Source organism: Diadema setosum, chromosome 15 (genome assembly GCF_964275005.1).
Source record: "Diadema setosum chromosome 15, eeDiaSeto1, whole genome shotgun sequence".
NCBI classification, from domain to species: Eukaryota; Metazoa; Echinodermata; class Echinoidea; order Diadematoida; family Diadematidae; genus Diadema; species Diadema setosum.
The window spans coordinates 9,531,353-9,554,848 of record NC_092699.1 but is presented as its reverse complement, the minus strand read 5'-3'; the positions used below and the strand labels follow the sequence as shown (position 1 = coordinate 9,554,848).

Below are 23,496 nucleotides of genomic sequence, written 5' to 3'. Positions count from 1 at the left end.
TAAATCACATTGTGCAGTGTGTCCAGGGTATTTATCACAGGGACACGTAAATCATCATTTATCATCAGCATACTTTCGAGCCATTTTCATTCTAATAATAGATGTCATGAATGATAGATTAGAGTTAATTAGATTCCCAAGCCCGTGGAATATCTGAGTGTTGTCTTTTCAGTACTTTAGACTGTTCATAGCATGCTGTAATATTTATTATGTTTCATAGCACCAACACTAATATCTATCGCATCAAGAAGTAGAGAAGCATGGTAGAAATTTTCATCATTTTGAAGTGATGATTCATATGTCCAAATGTGTGCACCAATTTTTATTTTTCTTGTCTCAGTAGTGATCATTACCAAAGACATGACTTTTTTTTCTGTGTAGAAGTGTTTGTGCACATTGTGTGTGCCAAAAGGTTTGTTTTGAAACCAGACACAATGTGTGCATTCATTTTGGAATTACTATGGTATCAAATTACAAAAATACAGTGTGAAATACCGTGGTATTTCACTGTCAAAGTAAATGCACCTAATCATAATCAAACTTCTGCATCTTTTTACACTTTCCCTGAGTGCATCCTTCTTGCTTTGTTTCACATGTCCGTAAATGCACTTCATAAACCATCATCACTCATGATGGAAATGATCAGAGTAGTTTGGCTTAATGAGAACTGGTCACTGAAAGATCTTCTTTTGTAAGATCATCACTGTAAGATCGTCTTTTGTAAGATCTTCATTTTGTGAGAATGATCACCATCACGTACCACAGATGGTAAGGAAGATACATCCCATTCCTGATGCACAGAACTCCGTGCACCTAGTAGATATGCACTGATCTGTGATGGCCCTTTATAACAAATATCTTGTTCCTCTTCAGAGATCTAATGTCTTGTACAATGTGTATTTCTCCTCTCTCGTTGCTGCTCTTACAGACATACCATGGGTGAAAACTCAGATCACCTGACAGGATAATCTCGCACGACATTTTGTAAATGATACACTGTAAAGACCCAGTAGCGTTGGGATTCGTGCAATGGTAAGGCTGGCCCGATTCAAATATATTCAAGAATCCCATTAGAATTACATACAGCTTTATCCCTCATTTCTATGGAAGTTCACACACAGCCTCAGAATCTTGACTGGAGTCAAACATTATGGATGAGCTTTGATGCACATATTCACTGATGGGCAGTTGTATTCTAGCAGGTTTACGCTAGTCATGGTTTTCAAATGTAATTCCAGTGGGCAGCAAATGAAGATGGATTTAGTCAGGCCACCCTTCTCTTCCCACGCTACTGGGTCTTTAAATGTGACCCACCACAGCAAAAGGATCCTAAAGTCACTGACGGCTGAGCCAAGAAAATCGAGTTTTAAGTCAGGTCATCAAAATCGGTCAAAACCAATGAATTTCTGTTTTTGACATTATTTTGTAGTCTGATGTTTTGTCTTTTATCATGAATGCGTCAAAAGGAAAACTTTGAAGGTGGTTTTCACAAAACCCTGATTTCCTAGACCACTCAACATGCTCTCATAAAATCATCAATATCTCCGCAACCGAGTTTTTTTTTACGAGTCGTGTTATATATGAAATAAAAGAAAAAGAGTAAGGGAATAATGTCATGTCATTTTCAAAAAATCAACCTCCCCACCTTTCGGATCCTTTTGTTGTAGCGGGTCACAAATGACTTTTCCATTGTGTATAAAGTGGCTCCTGTAGAAGTAGGCATTTTGGAATCTTCAAAGAATGCTTCCTGTGGCAGTTATGGTTCGAGTTGATGTTGTAGATGTAGGCTTGTCTTTAAACGCCGCCCCCACCCCCTTCCCCCTTCCCCCTTCCCTGCTTGTAGGAGAATTCTCTAGCTCGCCGCAATAGCTCCCCAACCACCACCATCAATGCTGCCGGTAAACGCCCTTCTGTTTACGGCAAAAATATCAGATTGGTAAGTTGCTCTGCAGACGCTTTGGAAAGGCTTGTTGTAGCATTTCTGCAACTAATGCTTTTGCCATTAAAAAAAAGCAAGCAAACCCACTTACCCTAATCTGATTTTATCTAACTTCATCATTCATGCATAGAAAGGTCCTAGCAAAAACGTGTGAAATGCTCAATTCTCTAATGTATTTCACATTGATACTAAATGAGTGTTACACAGTTACATGTTGTGAAGAGTATGTATGGTTGTTAATGTTGTTAGAACATAACTAACTGATACATCCAACATTGTAGCAAATGAATTGCTCTTGCTATTTAAAATTGTAACAGTGTGTGTTGAAATTTGTTCATTATACAATGTAGATATTTTTGCTTTTTTTTTCATTTCTTGATTCACTTGTTGCTTTGATAGTTGTTGGCTACTGCCTTCAGAAGGTCATTTTTGTGTTGCCTTTCATATTTTTGTTCATATGCTGGGCTCTATGTACTAATGGAGATTTAATACTTTTAAGTCTCTTTATTTATTTATGTATTTGTTTATTTATTGATTTATTTATGTATTAATTTGTTTATTTGTTTAGTTGTTTATTTATTTATTTATTCATTTGTTTATTTATTCATTCATTTATTTATTTATTTATTTATTTATTTATTTATTTATTTATTTATTTATTTATTTATTTATTTATTTATTCATTCATTTATTTATTATGATTTTTGTTGCTGTTATTGCAGTTGGACACTGGTAACCACAGGATATAAATACATGACTCACGATTAAACATAGTATACTGAATAGATTTGTAGCGCCATCTATTGTCCCATCCCTACAATAAAATTCAGTTTCCCTGAGTGGGCTTAAAGGCATAGAAATAAACAACCTCTCTTAACACAATATTTATTGGCTCTTCATGAATTGTGGATTGCATGAAATTGTACATTACTTGTAATGATGAGGTGTCTCAAGTTATTGTTTGCTGTTTTGCTGATCTCACCTTTTGTGATACAATAATGCCATGCAGCCTTCAGTGCAATGCCAATTACAAGTGAATCAGTAATATTTTGTAACTTCCTCCTAATTCTAAGACAAATTTTTATTCATTAATCATAGTTTTGTTCCAGCTAGGTATACAAGTATAGTTAAAATGTGTGCATTAGGCTGGAATATGGCTATGCTTTGATTTAACAGGCACAAGGTAAACATTATTTATTTATCTATCTCTCTCTCTCTCTCTCTCTCTCTCTCTCTATATATATATATATATATATATATATATATGTATTTATGTGTGTATTTATTTATTTATCTATTTATTTATTTATTTATTTATTTATTTTGTCACTGGCAATATATTCAAGGGGAAGTGAAGGAAAAGTCATGATTGTGTTTGTGTTCAGATTTTGGATTACTGACATTCTTGTAAGGTTTATCAGTGTGATTTAAATGTTTGGATATATTTGTTGTAACCAATCTTTCTAAAAAAGGCAAGATATTATTTCATAATCCTTTTTTTTTTAATGACTAACATTACTCTCATAATTGTCACATATGTAAGAAAAGAATTACAAGTGTATGGTGTACATTTGTAATTATCTTTATTTCCATTGCAGTTGTTCCTAACTTATATGTTGATATCGAAATATAATTGATTTGCTTGTTTTGAGATTGATATAGAGCAAAATTAATTCTTAGGATGTGTACTTCACTGGATGCAAAATTGCTTGTATTCAATCATGGCTTGTTTTTATGGAGTGACCGCCTTGATTGGCCAGTCTTCACTCTTGCCTGCGATCAGCGTGCATTCTCTCATTGCAGTTGTTCTGAAGACAACCTTAAGAACTTCTGTTGAGGCTTGTCATCCCAGGCATAGCCGCAATGGATTGACACAACAGCTCTTACAGATACAATACATGCTTGTGACTGTACAATATGTACGCATTGTAACCCCAGGGCCCTGTTTCATAAAGCTGTTCGTAAAGTTATGAACAACTTATGAGCGACTGGTGATCAGTTCTGATGTGCTATACTTATCAGAATTTCCATAATTCAGCATAAGAACTGATCACCAGTCGCTCGTAAGTTGTTCGTAACTTTACAAACAGCTTTATGAAACATCCCCCGGGTCTGTTAAAAGTCTCCATTCATACTCTAGTAGAAGGCTGTAGGACTGTCATTTGGCAGTTGTTTTGCAGCAAGTATAATGTTTGAAAGAAAATGGTATCAACAATTCTATCCTCCATCTAGACCATGTGGCCAATTCCAAACTCCTGAACATGTCATTCAAGACAGTAGTGCGACATGCCCCTCCTACTCTTGTACTGCAGGGGGTGCGAATCTATAGCTGGGGGTGGTCCCCATTTTTTTCCTTGATCTTTAAAAAAAAAAGAAGAATTGAAAAAAAAAGATTCCTTGAAAAGTCAAGAAAAAAATGTCACAGCACCCATACAAAGTACTTTCTGAAGGTTTTGTCCTTCAGATTATTTTTGTATAAGCAAGGGTACCATTGACCCGCAGCCCCCCTACCTTAGAAAACATTCCACAGCCCCTCCACTGAACTTATCATACTTAATTTGTGGCCTACTTTGTCCCATTGTCAGCATTAACTTGGTATTATGGGTTACATATTTTATGTATGCAGTATGAAAATAGCTCATTCTGTTCAAATGTCCGTCTACAATGTTGGCTTTCAGTGAAATGTTAGTGTTCATTGAAATGTCAGCTGTTCAGGTATTTTGAAGGCTTGTGCCTAACTTTCAGTAAAGAACCCCGCTGAAACAGAACGTTTGATACATTGTATGTAGCCAAGAATATCACACAACAGTGTTACATGCAAAGTAGTTTCCCTTCCTTCTTCCCTCACAGTGTCTGCTCGCTGAAAATTTTGCTTTCCTGTGTGTTTGCGCTATGCGTGCGCTGCAGCGTTGCAGCCTCGAGTTCCAGGCCAGTAGCTCTGATTCGTTTCTCTCCCCGGTATCTGGGGAGCGCAGACGGCGATGGATTTTTGTGGCTCCCTCAGGAGATGAATCATATGGGGACACAGGGTCACAAATGCAGGCAGCTGTGATTATTTTTGTTTTAACAACAGCAACAACAACAACAAGAACAGAAAACAACACAAAGCGCTGTTTCCCTACCCAGCTCTTTAGTGTTGTACAATGTGACACTGGGTATGTGTGATGGAGAGCACTACAGTGGTATGAATATTGACTGTTTCTTTTTCTTTTTTCTTGGGGGGGGGGGGAGGGGGTAGGGTTTGGGGTTGGGGTTGGAGGTTCAGCAGATATGAGATAAAAATTATATGTTATGAATGTTGGCTCCCTACAAAGAAGAAATGCAAATATTGGTATTGATGACTCTTCTCTCCCCCCCCCCTCCACACCACCACCACAAGCTTTTTATAGATTAGCATGACCATTCTCATGATTTTGTGGCTATATTAGTGTAATTAACCATGGGAGGTGTGGGAGATGAGTGAAACGTATGTTGAGTGTGGTTGCCCGAGGGCATTCAAATGAATCACATGAAACCTGTCGTGTTATCAGCTGCCATGAAAGGTGGATACTTGTGTTACCCACAAACAGCTTGTACTTTTTTTTTTTTTTTTTTTTTTTTTTTAGTGGGATTGAACAAATATGGGAGTTACACTATTATTTTCTGTTAGGAAGCCAGTGATAAGAACCTGTCAATCAAATCGTATTCCTTAGAACAACATTTCACTATTCGTACCCAGTGCAGGGACAATGTATCCCATATTTTTTTTCCCCAGGCTGTTTTATCATTATGATTTAAGGAACCCTTTAGCAACATTCTGTGTTTGTTTGTCACACTTTCAGCACACACAAAAAGGAAAACAGGAGGCTGGACTTGTGCTGATGCTGTGTTCATAATGAGCATTTGGCTGCAAGATAGAAAACCCAAACGTAGTTTTCTTCTCCGAAATTAGTCATTTTCTGGTCAATAGTTGATCACTCAAAAATGTCAGTTAATATCTTCCAGTTTTCCCTTCCCATCATGCTTTGCCACACTTTTAAATGTTTTGACTGCATCACCTAGGGATAAGAAATAAACAAGCTAATGACTAAACAAAAAATCCAAGAGTAATACACCTATTGCTGTAACTGCAACAAAAAATGTGTAACACGGTAATTGGCGATAGTCAAAACTGTGGTGTTAGTGATATCTGCTTTAGCAGCCATTACTCTTTCCACAGTTATCCAAATTGTACTCTTCGGTTTAAAAAAGGAACAAATAATATCAGTCAGTCATTTGAAGACAGATGTACAATGTAGACCTTACAATCTATGTTAACCCTAACATGACTTTTTTCTTTCGAGTCTCCCGCATCTTTTGACACCAAATTTGCGATGCCCGGGCGCGCAGTTCCGAAGTTGCGCATAAATATGTACGTGCATGTCAGACCAAAAATTTGCTCAAAGACATGAATTCGTGTACAATTTCAATGCAAACTGTGCTTACAGGCAAATTTCATAAAAGCATGATAATTTGGGGGCTTTATTGATTAAAATCAATAACATATTTTCTTGTTCGGAACAATGTCGCAGACAAGTTTCATCGAAAAAACAATGAAAAACATAAAGTTGAAAAAACAAAGAAATACATAAGAAATTCAAAAAACAATAAAATACTTAAGAAATTTGTTCTGATGGCACAATTTTTTTCACTTATATTTGCTCAGGACACTAAAAAGAATATTTACACAAAAAATGTGCCCATTTTGAGCTTTATTTAGTGATTTATACCAAATTGTCTGATTTCATGCATCATTATGCATAAATTAGCATAATTTACCATGAATGATAATTATTTTAAAATTTAACTTCATGGTACTTTAGATTACATCATAGGCAATGTGTGTGCCAGTTTTCGTCGCGATCGCGCAGTTGAGTGCCGAGATCTGGAGGGGGGTGGGGGGGGGGGGGCCTGGGAGGTCACCCTGGGCAATCGAAGCTCATAACATTACCCAAATAGCTTAACTATGGACACGCTGTATTTTGTGCTGTGAGTTTGAATATGGGTGCTTCCCATAGCGCAGCTCACAGTGTTTGTTTGTTTTTTTTAATATGCATGTCAATGATGCCCTTACCCTATTCAGAAGGAAGGAGCAGTTGAAAAAGACTGTTCAATATAACTGCTGGAAGACCTGGGCCCCATTTCATAAAAAAAAGTTGATAGCAACTCTTGCTGGAATGGCAATTCTCATGGTAACAACAAGAATCCAGCTTCCTGATTGGCTGTTGCTATGGGAAGTTGCCATACCAGCAAGAGTTGCCATCCTAACATCTTTTATGAAGTGGGGCCCAGTTGTTGTTGTGTTTTTTTCTTTTTGTGTGATTGATCAATTCACATCCTGACAATAATATGACATAGGTGTGCAAAGATTGGACATATACATGTATCTAACAGTGCACTGACATTTGCATACATGCCACTGAGCTAGCCTCCGGACTAGAATGTAGTAGACAACCCTGTGTGAGTGTGTGCCTCATCATTGTGGAGCTGTTATCTTAAAATGTTCTGTATCCTTGCCTGAGTCATGCCTGTGACCTTTGCCCATGTCTAACCTCGAGTTCTGTTTCGCTTCCATTCCCATCCGATGCACGCGTACAGTACGAGGTAAGAATTGAACGCAAAATGTTGTACGAGATCTTGCCAGACTTTTTGTTGCTGTTGTTGTTTCTTGAAAAATAGCTGTAGTGTTTTGTTTTAAACATTTTGTTCGTCTGTTTATATTATATGTTGCCTATGTTTTGTTTTCAAGTTTCTAATTCTTTCTTGGTATCAGCTCTGTCCAGAAATACATTATACAGCATATTGAAAATGCAAATACAGAGATTGCAAACTTTACAGGAAATTATTGCTCAAATAAACGCATCCAATTTTGAAAAAAAAAAAAAAAAATGTGTTGGAGCATCTGATCAAATAGCCTAACCCAAATCAGCCAGCGCACATGCACGCACAAACACCTTAGGGAGGCCGGCCACTTTTCCACATGAGCACATTAAAACCAACTACTCTCAAAATTATTACTTTTTATTGGCAAAAAACAAACAAACAACCCACACACACTTAAAGCAAGTCATGTATCACTTTAAAGGGATGGTACAGTATTGGTGAAGATGAGAATTGGGCTTTTAACTTTTTGCGAGATACCAAGAAAACACTTATGACATAGTACAGAGCATACCATTTTAAGAGGAATTCAAAGTTTATTTGATGAAAATGGGGTTTGGAATGACTGAAACATCCAAAAACAAAGTAAAACAAAGCAATCGTAATAAAGTGTGGGTCCCACACTTTATTAGAATCGCTCTTTTTTGGATATCTCAGCCATTTTTCAAAACCAATTTCCATCAAATAAACGTTGAATTCCTCATAGACTTACATGCTCTTTCATATTTCATAAGAGGTTTCTCATTATTTCACCAAAAAATGTTAGAAACCTGAAATTAGGTCTCAACCAAAACTGTACGATCCCTTTAAAGAGTAGAAACTATCTTTCTTCCCATGCACAAATGTATGAAATATTGGCTTTCAATTCATTCGCGATTAAAACTGTCGAAAGAGTTCTGACAAATGGCTGTATCACTGCATATCAAGGTATGGTAAACCTTTCTGTGGCCTTTGCAGAGGTTTGCTCAAACTTCATGATATCTCTTATTATCTGGTCCGATATGGGTTAACAAATCGTATGCTCTAAAAAAATAACCCGAATAGATGGTTATCATCACGTTTATTTCTTAATGGTGACATGGCTGAATCAAACTACTCTTTTCTTTTTGCTAGGCAGAGGAAAATGCCAAAATAATTTATTGGGGGTGTTACAGCAACAGGGAAGGTAGACTGTCCATAGAAACATTCCAATGCAAGGGTGATAATATTCTGGTGCTACGGTGTAATTATTCAGTTCATATCCAACCTCATCGATAGATTCCACAGTGGGTTTCACTTACCGTACAGAAATATAAATGTAATCAAACATGGAATGGCAGATAATTTTGTTTTTTAATATCTCACGAGGGTGCTGGACTTATGGCTGTATATTTCCTCAAATAATGTTGCCTTGGATGGGGTTTCCCCATTTACTAACTTCAGTTTTAGGTATTGTGCATGAATAGCATGTCTACCCTTGTGCATGTGGTTTTTATAAGGTAATGCCACAGCCGTAAAAGTCTGGGTCCCATTTCGTAAAATGTTGGTATGATAGCAACTCTTGCTGAAATGGCAGTTGTCATGGTAACAACAAGAATCCAGCTTCCTGATGGGCTGTTGGTATGGGAGGTTGCTATTCCAGTAAGAGTTGCCATCCTAACATCTTTAACATTATTTATGAAACGGGGCTGTGGTATGAAAGTCTGTTTTAAAAAATATCCCCCCTCCCCCTACCCTGCCTGTTTGTTTGTTTGTTTGTTTGTTATTCTTTCTCTCTCTTTCAAAAAAAAAAAAAAATATGTTAGAGCTCTGAGCAAGGAAAATATATTTGCAAAGCCAGTATTTGTTTTCTGCAAAGTGGAGATGAATTTTAGTAGCAAAGTCATACATGTCTCTGTGTGTGTGTAATGATGTATTTGAAGATGTGTTTGTGCATGAAGTAGAACTGTTTAGTGGACTATAGGACCACAAAGAAATAGTCACCTGACATGTCGAGTGTTGGCAGTAGAGGGAATAGTGAACGTCGGTAGTCAGCACAGCATTAGTTCCATATTCTTGTTTTTCCATTTTTGTGATTTCATTTGAAAAACCTATTCATAAAATTAAAAGGAATGTGACTGTAGAATGGTATGGCAAGGATGAATTCCTATCAACAGAATAAATAGCACTGACATCACATATTTTGCTAGTGAACAAAGTAGTTTCTTGCACTGAGGAAAAGCTACGTGTAAGAAGCATTCTCCCTGTTGACTGCATGCGTTCACAACTGAAAAAAAAACCCAACGACTTACTAGACTATAAACTGATATCTTTTTTTCTCTCTTATATAGGACTAATCCACTCACATGTAAAATATATAAGACCACAAGTATCATATGCATAAATGCATAATGGAGGACTAAAAATGGATATTTAAAAGCCTGTTTATTTATTTATCTTTTGGGTGAGGTTGTTGCCTTGCTTGTGTGTGTGTGTGTGTTTTTTTTTTGTTTTTTTTGTTTTTAATCTGATAAGAGAGACAGTAACAAAAAAGTCTACAAATTCAGTGCTTAATATTTTTCTTTTTTTTTTGCAATTAGTGGATAATCTTGGCATTTGTTTCTTTTGCATTATCTTTTTCAAATTAATGAAAATCCTCGTGCCATGTTGTTTCTCGTTTAATTGATTGATAAATTGCCCTACATTAACATAAATAAGCACTAAATCAATAAGCGTTTGGTAGTATAAAAATCATTGGCATACATACTCAGGCAGGATTTGAATCTACAACCTCCTGATCACCGGACAGGTGTCTTATCCACTAGACCACTGAGCTTCTGCCCGTCAGCTAGTGCTGGTTCTAATCCTCATATCATGCAGTGGGTACTGCATACTGTGTACCGTGGCTACTACTAAACCGTGATTAATATTGTGCTTACTGTATTTGTCGATGTACGTGTAGGGCAATTTGTCAATCAGCTGCAGTAAAAACGAACTCGACGCAAGGATTTTAATTGATTGCCTTTTTGCCGTGCTAACAGTAGTGAGATATACAGTAGTGGCTTAGTGTAGTTCTGCATTGAAGAAACCTAATCACTCATCACATGTTACACACTGCTGTAGCCTTGTCTTCATTCCTTAGCTCACTGACAGCTGGGCTCAAATTGTAATGTGATGCTCGCACAGGATCCATGCAGACACACCTTGGATTAAAGCATGATCTGTAGACAATTTGCAACGAGTCCTTCATGTGCCACCAGCAAAAGAGAAACTCAATCCTGCAAGTTTAACTGTGTTGAAGTACTGTAAAACTAGAAATGTTCACATGCATTTTGATTATGCAAATTTCGTGACACCCAGGATTCACGAGATTAAAATGCATGCAAAAGTTCTTGTCTACTCTACACTCTATATATGCATTGAATGCCAGTGACAAGTCATGGAAATTCCATACCACAAAAAATATCTTGCTATACAATAATCAATGTCAGTGATGCAAATTGCATTGAATTAATTTGTTTCAAATATCTACTTCAGGGTTCAGGCAATTTCTCATAAGTGCCAAAAAAAAAAAAAAAGAATATCTCTAATATCACCTCAACAATACTGTGTCTGTGAAGTCCCTGTACTCAGTACATGAACTTCATGTGTGTGGCTTAATCCATGTAGATATTTCTGACGTGATGTGATTTTACTAATCTATTTAAAATGGTCTTGTGCACTGATCATAGACAGTATTTTGGCATTGTTAAAGGAGAATGAGCTAATGTCCCTGAACAAGAAGGAGTAATGTAACAGAAGGAGAAGAAAAAGAAACAATGATAAAGAAGATGAAGAGAAGGAAAAAGAACAAGAACAAGAAGAAAAAAAGAAGAAGAAGAATGTTTGCCTTAAATAGTTTGTAGGAAATTTGATATGAAGAGCTTCATTTGTCTTCACATCTGGCTCATTATCTTTATCCAAGACAATTTGTTTATTAGTAATTAGCAAATAAGCTGACTGGTTTAGCCTCTCATCAGCATTGATTCCCAATAACTCCATGCATTAGATTTTGCTAACAAAATACTCATTAGGTACAGTCATAAGAGGGCTAATCATAACTCTTAAGAGCTTCCTCCATAAACTAAAATTAATGGCCACACTAAAGAGTCCCACTTGATAATTAAACCACAGAACTGGAAGAAATATACCCCCTATTCAGATGCATGCCATTTTATGCCAAAACTTGATAACGAAACGACGTATAAAGAATCATCGTATAGCCGACAGACCGTTCAGACACTAATTTCGACCGTTCTGGGAAACGTTGTATAGATGTGCAGTTTCCCACTGCGCATGCTGCTATAGTCATGAGTGACAGCTATGGGGTCACCTTTCGTGCGCGCTCCCATTAAGCCCCGCCCAGTTATACCGTTCTATGGTTGCCATACGTTCAGATGCACACGGAATGCTGATTCGTTATCGAGTTCTGGTTCGAAACGATGCTCTGACCGTCGTTTCGTTATACATCGTTTCGTTAGCGTTCAGACGTATAAATTCATAGTATACAAGTGTAGCTATACCGTTTTGGTATAGCTATACCGTTCTAGTATAAATTTGTTGATGTACGGGTTGCTGACTTTTATTGCATCTGCCTGACTTTTTGAGTTCTCTCAGTAAATTTTGAATTTGCAGATACCCTCCCAGACCAAGCATAGGCAATATGTCCTGAAGATAAATAATCATAAATATCATTGTCAGTACATGTATGTACTTATTGAATTGTTTTTCAGGAAATTGTGTGAATTAGTTGCGTTATCTTTTACGTGGTTAGTATCGCTTTCAATTTTTTCTTCCTTCTTTTTCTTTTTTTTTTTGCCCTCGTGTTGCTTCGTCATCCAACCTTCTTGCCTTAGATGGGAATTAAGAAAATATGTGTCATGATAAGTTGTGTGCGATGAACGAGGAATCTACTCCAACCCAACGGGGATGATCGCGCGAGGATTGCCTGATCCCCAGACAGTGGGCTTATTTTGCTGTCACTCTCTTCGGTGACCATGGCAACGGATGTCAGCAGCTTAAAGCCAAGGTTCCTGCTGGCGCCTCTCACCACCTGTTCACGTTCCAGCGACCCCCCCCCCCCTTCCCTCCCCAGGACCCTTGTTCTGCTCAACATTTAGATCTGCTGGAATCAAAGGGGACTTTATCCCACAGATACACAGTTTACAACACCCACACAGTACATGAGCCCATTTTTTTTTTTGCCCTAGGCCTCTAACAAAATGAATCATGTGGCCTTTTCACACCGGCTAGGGCTTTAGACAGACGCTGCTGCCGTAGACATGGTGCGGAGACACTTAAGATGTTAATACACCCTTGGAGAAGGATGCAGCATAATAGACAATGCAACCCATCATTCACGTGAACACATGGGAAAGCGTGAACAGTCCTGCCGCACTTGTTGGCTAAAGACCAGTGCTATAGGACAGTGTGTGTGTACAATGTACACATGTTAATGTGCAACCATCGTTCACGTGAACACATGGACAAGTGTGAACAGTCCTGCCGTACTTCTTGGCCCAGGCCCAGCACTAGGACAGTGTGTGTGTATATCAGTGTGCACACATGTGTCATCAAAGTCAGCTTTAATATGGTGCCAGAGATGTCAATTCCACTTTAGTCACTTGCTATGGAATGCATTGTAGCTTTGGCTATCTACTGTTCCAAGTTCTCTGACAAGAGTGCACACCTCAAGGGTGAATCAGGGTTTTTGCTCGCCTAGTACCTCCTTGGTTTTTAGCAGGATGGCTGTAGACAAAGTCAAGCTACAAGTGTAACTTTATCCTATAAAGGCAACACCCAAGTGTGCAAGTCCACCTGTGTATTCAAATTTACCTATGAATGACAAGTATTGAATATTCTTATTTTCTTGTTTTTGACGTGAGGAGAAAGCTATTCAGTACAGCTGACAGTACTTTTCATAACATGTGCAAGTTGCATTGCAGAAAATTTTCTTCAGTTGGGGATATCGTACAATGGGAGATTTAAGCTTCTACCAGCCTTTATTGACTTGCCGGCTACAGTTCTAGCTTTCGTGGGGAGCGGGGAGAGCTACAATGTATAGGTGTACGTGTATTTACTCATACTTGCTGAGCAAGCAGCATTAATTGTGTACACGTGTACATTGTGTGTTTTACTGTTTTGGGACCTGTGTCTCTAGAGGTGTGAATTGCAAGAGAACCAAGTGTCCTATAGTAGATTCACAACATTTCACACATTTTCTCCATACTAACAGCCCCATGTCAATTTCATCTTGTCTCTCTTTCAGAGCTGTACAGTGCATTACAAAGCATAGTGTGACAAAAAAATAAAAGAAATAAAAAAATTCACAGTTGATTTGGATGTGTGCAAAGTAGTGCGTTGTATGTGTATGATGTGCATGTGTGTGTGTGTGTATGTGTACATGTGCATGCATTTACTGTATTACTTCACATTTACATCTGGCTGTGGCGAGCCAAGCAAGCCTACAAGTACCAAATTTCCGTTATTGCTTACATCCTAAAACATTTGTATCCTGCTGTCAGAGGTATCCATTTTGCCTCAATATTTGATTTTGTTCATGAGTTATGTAATCGCCTCTTTAACTGTTATCTGCAGGTCACATATTATTCCACTTAAATCAGTTTCAGTTTTATTTCATAATACTGTCATTCTTTATAGTAATATCACATTTGTTTTTGCCTTCAGCTGACGTGGTTTGTTATTGAGAAGTTCAAATACCATTGAGGTTCATTGCTGTTATTTCATGATATCAATATAGATGTTGTTGCATGTGCTTCTGCATCTGTAAGTTGCTTGTACTCGATGTTGCTCTTTTAACTTCATTATTGCAAACACGGAGTGGTTAATTTTTTGCCCTTTGTTTTGATAACTTTTTGCCATGTGAAGTCATATCATTGTGATAAGCAGCATTTGACATAATGTTTTTCTTTGTCTTTATCCTTGTACTTGCTGGAGCCTGTGACATAATTGGCTTTATGACCAGATTCAAACCATTAAATCATCATTCTGAGGACTTTGAGGAGCGTACAAGTCTAAGTTAATGCAATCATTATCATTTGGATATTCTATGTCTTTTCCGACATTTGTCCAGAGTCTGCAATGATAACACAGTTTGCTTGTGGAGTTGCAAGATATAAATTACAATGAAAATTTAGCAAATTCATGTGTAATCAGAAATCTGATACCATGATGCTTTGATTTTGCAATATTCCCAGCCAAGTTGAGCATACTCGTAGCAAGTGCAATCAGTATAATAGCACTGTGTAAAGTATTTCACCAAGGATGACAAATACGTCATGGTTGTGGATCTTAGAGTCAGAAGTGATTTACTGTAGACAAGTGTTCAGTTGCTTATGTGGCTGTGATGTAGCTGTATCTTTGTTGTTTCAAGCTCTATCTTGTAGCTGTCACACTCATCAGGCCTGGTAATCTCTGTTGCAGAGAGAGAGAGATAGATGGATAGAGGAGATAGGAAAACCCCCCCCCCCAAAACTTCAAAAGTTTGATGACTAGACATGCGTGCAAATAGGCAGTCAACTCCAAGGCTGAGTTGTAGGGCAAGTGTCTTTGATTGCCAGCGACTTGCTGCATGGTGCAGGTTTGTTCATCTTTACCCAGAATGGCAAAATTATATATGTCTTGTGTATCTTACACGGGGCCAAATCTGTCTTGATCTGCAGTACACGTATAAACAGCTGATACATGTGTATGCTATGTGTTTCTGTGTAATCCCTTCATTCTAATACATAAATGATCTTTTCTTTCTTGCTCCTCACAGTCCATCGGCACATTTGAGGATACAATGTATAGGTGTACGTGTATTTACTCATACTTGCTGAGCAAGCAGCATTAATTGTGTACACGTGTACATTGTGTGTTTTACTGTTTTGGGACCTGTGTCTCTAGAGGTGTGAATTGCAAGAGAACCAAGTGTCCTATAGTAGATTCACAACATTTCACACATTTTCTCCATACTAACAGCCCCATGTCAATTTCATCTTGTCTCTCTTTCAGAGCTGTACAGTGCATTACAAAGCATAGTGTGACAAAAAAATAAAAGAAATAAAAAAATTCACAGTTGATTTGGATGTGTGCAAAGTAGTGCGTTGTATGTGTATGATGTGCATGTGTGTGTGTGTGTATGTGTACATGTGCATGCATTTACTGTATTACTTCACATTTACATCTGGCTGTGGCGAGCCAAGCAAGCCTACAAGTACCAAATTTCCGTTATTGCTTACATCCTAAAACATTTGTATCCTGCTGTCAGAGGTATCCATTTTGCCTCAATATTTGATTTTGTTCATGAGTTATGTAATCGCCTCTTTAACTGTTATCTGCAGGTCACATATTATTCCACTTAAATCAGTTTCAGTTTTATTTCATAATACTGTCATTCTTTATAGTAATATCACATTTGTTTTTGCCTTCAGCTGACGTGGTTTGTTATTGAGAAGTTCAAATACCATTGAGGTTCATTGCTGTTATTTCATGATATCAATATAGATGTTGTTGCATGTGCTTCTGCATCTGTAAGTTGCTTGTACTCGATGTTGCTCTTTTAACTTCATTATTGCAAACACGGAGTGGTTAATTTTTTGCCCTTTGTTTTGATAACTTTTTGCCATGTGAAGTCATATCATTGTGATAAGCAGCATTTGACATAATGTTTTTCTTTGTCTTTATCCTTGTACTTGCTGGAGCCTGTGACATAATTGGCTTTATGACCAGATTCAAACCATTAAATCATCATTCTGAGGACTTTGAGGAGCGTACAAGTCTAAGTTAATGCAATCATTATCATTTGGATATTCTATGTCTTTTCCGACATTTGTCCAGAGTCTGCAATGATAACACAGTTTGCTTGTGGAGTTGCAAGATATAAATTACAATGAAAATTTAGCAAATTCATGTGTAATCAGAAATCTGATACCATGATGCTTTGATTTTGCAATATTCCCAGCCAAGTTGAGCATACTCGTAGCAAGTGCAATCAGTATAATAGCACTGTGTAAAGTATTTCACCAAGGATGACAAATACGTCATGGTTGTGGATCTTAGAGTCAGAAGTGATTTACTGTAGACAAGTGTTCAGTTGCTTATGTGGCTGTGATGTAGCTGTATCTTTGTTGTTTCAAGCTCTATCTTGTAGCTGTCACACTCATCAGGCCTGGTAATCTCTGTTGCAGAGAGAGAGAGATAGATGGATAGAGGAGATAGGAAAACCCCCCCCCCCCAAAACTTCAAAAGTTTGATGACTAGACATGCGTGCAAATAGGCAGTCAACTCCAAGGCTGAGTTGTAGGGCAAGTGTCTTTGATTGCCAGCGACTTGCTGCATGGTGCAGGTTTGTTCATCTTTACCCAGAATGGCAAAATTATATATGTCTTGTGTATCTTACACGGGGCCAAATCTGTCTTGATCTGCAGTACACGTATAAACAGCTGATACATGTGTATGCTATGTGTTTCTGTGTAATCCCTTCATTCTAATACATAAATGATCTTTTCTTTCTTGCTCCTCACAGTCCATCGGCACATTTGAGGATATGACAGAAGAAGAGGCAAGTATTGGATTAATTTATCACTTCCTGTCTCTCTCCTCTCCCTCCTCCCTACCCCCCCCCATTCCTTACCTTTGTTGGCAATTTAGGGGGTCAAGTGGTCAAATGTTGTTCCAAGTGTGGTGCACAAAGGAGGGGAAAAAGGTATTATGTTGTTTTTGTTTTCAGTTTCTATTTGCTCTGCATCCCTGGGAGTAAGAAAAGGTACATCCTCTGGAGAGTGAATCCAGGAAGTTTACAATTGCCTCTTCAAAGGAAGGAAGTGGCATTCCCCTACCCCAACCCCCCCCCCCCCCCACCTTGAGGATGGAGCCACATTATGCAAACTCCCCGCCTTCAGCTTAGCATGATATCCACCTGGCTTACCCTGGTGTATGCCACATTAGCCAGTATTTCAAATTTAACTTTCTTTTGGCAAAAAGAAGGAGATGAAGAAGAAGAAGAAGAAAAAAGAGATCCCTCAGCAGTGATTATCATCTGTAGTCAAAGTTTGGATTCTCCATGAAATAATATATCAGAAAAGAGAGGGTATGACAGTCAAAGTGACATTTTTATATTCCGAAAGGGAATTGAGAGAAAGCAGAATTGATTGCAAATAGATTGGTGGTCCCATCCTAAAGGGTTTTGTGTATAGTAGTGCACAGATAAACAATGATTTGTTTCTGTGCTAGCAACAACTTGCAATGTTCACCTGCAGTATCTCACTAATGTACCTGCCAATGAATAACTTTATATTACCTGATATTACTCGAGATTGAGCAATTAAATGTGTTAAATTAAACAAGTACCATGTTGTAACTGGTCTTCCCCTAATATTGGGGTCAGACAAAATGACTGTTTCAGCTATGGTGTCAATGTATCAAAAATCAAATTTGAATAAGGCTTTTGAGAGTCCAGTTGCACAAAAAGTTGCAATTGAAACTGCATAGAGATTCAAATCCAATTGAGACATGAATGCTGGATTCTGCTTGGTCTGCAGAAGGATGAGTGGGAGGAGCAAGAGGTCAAGGACCAGCTGGACTTCACTGACTGCCAGATTGACCCCGCCCCCTTCCAGCTTGTTGAACGGACATCACTGCACAAGGTACATTTAGATACACTTTTCCTACAGCTCGTGATGTATGTTGTGCTTTCTATTATAGAGCTGTAGTTCAAACACTGCTCTTGATTTGTGCTCAGTGAGAAAATGATTTTGATCCAAGTTTGATTATTACTCTCTTTTTTTGTGTGTTTCTTGCTGTGGTAAACAACAGATTTGATAGTTGAGCATATAAAGGGTATTAAAAACCCCTTTTATGCAATATGACACTGCTGCACATGCATTTCGTAAGGGTACTAAAGTTATTCAAGAGCACAAACTATAATTCAAAACGGTACTCCAGAGATCCAATGTAATCATGATGTAATTTGACTTTGTTAGATTGATATTGATACAGTTTATGCCAGACATCAGTTGCCCTATTTTGTTAACAAGCTTTTAGTATTCTGCAGATGCATAATCTATGTCTACATAAATTTCTCCTTTCCCTTTGCGTGTTCTTTGCAAAATGTTTTGCGGAAGGAGTCAAGGTTCTCAGTGCGTGGATATAATTAGCACCGGAGCCCCATGTATCTCTGCTAAGCTCTTACATTGGGGGCTCCTTCAATGGAGGGAGCACTTTATCTGTACCTCAATATGTCACCTTGATGTATCAAGACTAATTATGTGATTTGATGTTTTCAAGAGGAGGTATTTTGGTTGCGAGTTTGTGTCGTATGCTCCCAGAGACCTGATGAAAGGCACGTAGACTTGTATTGTCAACCAGCAACAAGTTATATTCATTTTTCATTGCCCTTCACCCACAGTGACATATTTACATTTCAAAGTCAATCGTACAAGAGTTTTCATACCAATATTGACTCTTCTTCCCATAGGTCCACTCCCTGTTCTCGCTGCTTGGTCTGAACCACGCCTATGTGACCACTCTGGGCAGACTCGTGGGAGTTGTTGCATTGAAGGAGGTAAGACTTTGACCATTCTTAGGACACGTTGCCAATGCTGGCACCCCCCCCCCCCCCCCCCCCCCAGCCACACACACATGCACACACACAAGTGTTGGAAATCTGACAAAGAATGTAGATTGTGCCACCAAATGATATTTGATTTGTGGTGTTTTTAGGCCCTGTCAAATCTTTGCCCACACCACTTTCACATAGTTCCTAAATTTTTGTTTTTCCTTTCCCCTTGGCATGTTTTGGGATCTATGTAAATGATGATTAACTCATTGAGGATTAGTCCCGAGTGCACTCTGGCAAGCGTCTATGGGAAATGCATGTTGTAGCAAAATCAGTCCATCCTCAATGAGTTAAAGTCAATTTAGAGTCAGTTGTAGTCAAGGCACAGTTCACCAAAGATTGTTATCAAAATACAGCTCAGGGTAGACATTTTTCCCCCCTGTTATATTTTTTGCCCCCTCGTTATATTTTTTTTTTTTGCCTGGTCCTTTGTTGGTCTTGCAGTGTTTTGCAGTTAGAAGGAGTCATAATCTTGTGTGTCAACTGTATGTTCTCTATGATTATGATCTCTAGAGTTTACACTAGACACAAACCACCAGAACGTTTATAGAAAGTACATGTAGTTTGGTAATCTGCCAGAATGAAAAATTGGAGTTTCAATGAGTCCGATCTTTCCTCTCCCACTTGTGCTGAAATCAAATGTCTGAAGCAAACCAGGAAACGCTCAGCCTTACAGGCTATTAAAGACTCTTAATTACTTTTTTTTTTTATAGACAAGGGACATAGCCACTTTCATTCTCTGCCACCCATTAATAGTTTTTCTTTGTAAGGCCTCATGTTCTTAGATGAGATGCTAAAGAGCTGCTACTTGCACATTGATTTCAAACACTAAGGCAAAGATCTTACACATTACCCTGATAGATTTCACCAACAGTAGTCTGAAAAACAAGAACTAAACAAAAACATGTGCTAAACAGTAATTATCCTCATTGCTTGTCGTGTGATGAATTAGTGCTGACTTTCAGAAAATTTGATATGCAGTCAGAAAATAATGAAATGAAAAGGATATAATCATTGTAATGTGAGGCACTATGAAGAGGGCAAATGGAACAATGGGGGTCATATGCATAGACTTAAATACATTATCTTCTGTAATATTTCTTATGATAATGATAACAGTAGTAATTACTTTTACAATCATTCAATTCAATTCAATGTTTTTATTTCATTTTCCGACAAAAAAGATATGAACATCACTTTTTTGATAACAGAAATTAAGGTGCGTAAAGTATAACATGAAAGAATGTATATACAATGATTGTACCACCTTATAATAATTATACATTATCATATAACTCAAGTGATTAGAAGTAATTATATAGTATGCAATTATATGTAATAGTATGTAACAGTATGTAATAGTATGTAATTATATATTATCATATATGTATGCACTATATAAAAGTATGTGCATACAATTTTTAGTACAGTGTATGTAAGCTTGTGTGATTGTATTTGATTAATGCAATTTTTGTTGTGTGCCAGTGAAAAACAAGTATTTTTGTAATGAACACACTATAGATACTCATTATATATCATATCATATCATATATCATATATCATATCATATCATATCATATCATATCTTATCACATCATGTCATATCATATCATATCACATCATATATCATATCATATCATATCATATATCATATATCATATCATATCATATCATATCATATCATATCATATCATATCATGTCAATCTGACTGATCAAAGCACCACAAGCCACTAGATTTGTACTATTTTTGCAATATTCCACATCCGACATTATTTTTCTTTTCCACAGATCCGACGAGCGATAGAAAATAACCAGTACCGCCACCACGAATCCATTCCATCGACTGCACGCAACGTGTCTCCGGCTGGCAGCGTCCAAACGACAGTCACGTCTGCTGCCTCAAGTATTCGTTGAAATGTATATACGGACAGAAACGTATTGAAAGAGACACAGGTAGATACATAGAGATGAATGAAGATGTTGATGCATACTGTATAAGCCATTATTTTCACGTACAAGTTATTTTCACGAATTACAAGGTCACATGCATTTTCGTGAGATGTTGTTTTCGCGAATTGACACACAGCTGCCGTAAGTCCACTTTTACACCAGCGCATGGGCGACATTTTCGCGTGTTGCTAAATTTGCGGTCCAACAGTGACTCGTGAAATTTGCAAAAATAACAGCTTCTACGTAAATGTGTAAGGAGAGGGGTTGAGGATGAGAGAGAGAGAGAGCGAGCGAGAGAGAGAAGAGAGGAGAGAATGCCAATGACTATTAAGAGGGTAAGAGATCGATGAAGTGAAGTATGCAGTATAAAGTTTTATTGTACATTTCTCGGATATCAAGTGGTATTTCACATCAGGGCCTCCTTTCACATTGATACTTACACCTGTCCACCTTGCGTGCTGCAGTCATTGCAGCTACCATCGTTCACAAATATTGACTGCTATACACTTGTATATGGGTTAAAGGTCATACCCACAGACCAAGATGTCATTCTTAGCATGCCATTGAGAATCACCTTGGGTTATCCCTGTTTATTCCTGCAGGAATAGCACAGCAGCCAATATTTGTTTAATATTACAAAGAATACCACCAAATATTCTCTAATCTTTCAACACCATTTTGCAGCCAGTGCTCTGATGGAACAATAAGGAATGATAAAGCAGCCAACAATTGTTCTGTATTTTGTAGCATATCAACCAAATATTCTGTAATCTTACAATGCCCTTTTTCAGCCAGTGTTCAGATGTAAGTTTACAACCACATCCATTGATGAAATGTGTAGATTTATAGATTTGTTGAGTCTACTTATAAGTTGCATTGCAGCTCACATCCATGTATGCATCGAGTGATCTGTATTTTTTACTGCTGCTTACACACTGTGCTCCGTGGTAGCAGTGAAAAGTTACAAGTCATGCAAGTGGCACCAAGTAGTGCGATACTCGATTCAGTTTTGGCAGAACTGCTTGTCACAAGTGCTTCTATGTGACTAGTGTGTTCGATGATGTGGACTGAATATGAGAAGGATACCTCAGCTCAGTTGAAGCACTCAAGTGAATAATCCTGCACGATCTGCTCCCTTTGCTTCTCTCAGTTTCAGTGCAGGACATTCTTGACCTAATGGCCCAAATTCACGAAGGTGGTACAATTGAAACCATGGTTTAAACCATGGACAATTTGTATGGAGCGCCAAGTGTCGCATGGCCTATTACGTTAAAGAAATCAGCCATTTCATAAACGATATGACCATTTCGTTGACGAAATGTCCATTTCATTAACGAAGTGATCATTTCGTCGATGAAATGTCTTTCAATATTTTGGGCAGCAAATATGTAATCAACTGTGCAAAGATAAGGACTTCAAAACAAAAGTCAGTTTAAAAATTGTGCTTCTTTAATTGGAAAATGCTGCTGAGTATGCAGACACATGAATTAACCAAAAATTTTATCTGACAGACTTAGCAGTCAATTGTATTAAACTATAGTAACCTTAACAGTGTAGTTGTAACTCTGCAATTTGTGGCATTGAACAGTGCTTTTTTGGTTTTGATTGGCTGTGTAATAGTGTTGCTATGTTAATAATTACTATTGATTGCACAGTTATCATTAATTAATTTAATTTATCAATTAATTACTGTGATTTTATGCAATGGGGCCCTGGTGAGCAGAATTATGCACAGATGTGCACAGGATAGTTGAATGTAGAAATAGTTCTAAAATACTGAGACATGCATTGTATTCCTTTAAATCAGATCTAGGGCATTACTGACAGGGAGATTTGAAAAAAAAAACAACAACAACAACAACAAACAAAACGAAAATGTGAAAATTGAAAGGATTGTTCCATACAATGTTACTGCCAAGTTCCATACAGGATTTCAACATTTTCTCTGAAATACAGCTTAAAATTGAAAAAAAAAAAAAAAAAAAAAAAAAAATCAAGAACCTCTTCTTTGGTCTCCATAGCAAAATTCTATGGAAGAGCAGCATTGGGCATAGTGGAATGCCAAGCATACTGTTGTCATGCCATAGAGCCTATGCATAAATTTGCAGAAGCTGTGTGAAGCTTCCACTACTATAACACGTCCCTACTCCAACCAACATGTGCATTGGGTCAGTAACATGTAGACTGATGTCAATTGTGTGTACACATCAAGGTTTCACCATGGAGCTATGTGTGGCTCCATGGTCTCACATAGGTCCTGTGTGAAGATGTTGAGACTCCTTGCATTGAAACATTTTGAAAAATCCCTTC

General features: G+C 37.7%; 1 protein-coding gene across 1 annotated transcript in view; it reads left to right on the top strand.

Annotated features, from left to right (window-relative positions):
• LOC140238988 (chloride channel protein 2-like) overlaps positions 1–21,352 on the top strand; it is a 50,856-nt gene extending 29,504 nt beyond the window's left edge. The window contains exons 21-25 of the mRNA XM_072318884.1: positions 15,174–15,178; positions 17,145–17,180; positions 18,160–18,264; positions 19,095–19,181; positions 21,025–21,352. Of these exons, the coding sequence (XP_072174985.1) occupies positions 15,174–15,178; positions 17,145–17,180; positions 18,160–18,264; positions 19,095–19,181; positions 21,025–21,150 (359 nt within the window). The 3' untranslated portion in view covers positions 21,151–21,352. The remainder of the gene's footprint in view (positions 1–15,173; positions 15,179–17,144; positions 17,181–18,159; positions 18,265–19,094; positions 19,182–21,024) is intronic.
• The last annotated feature ends 2,144 nt before the right edge of the window (positions 21,353–23,496 follow it).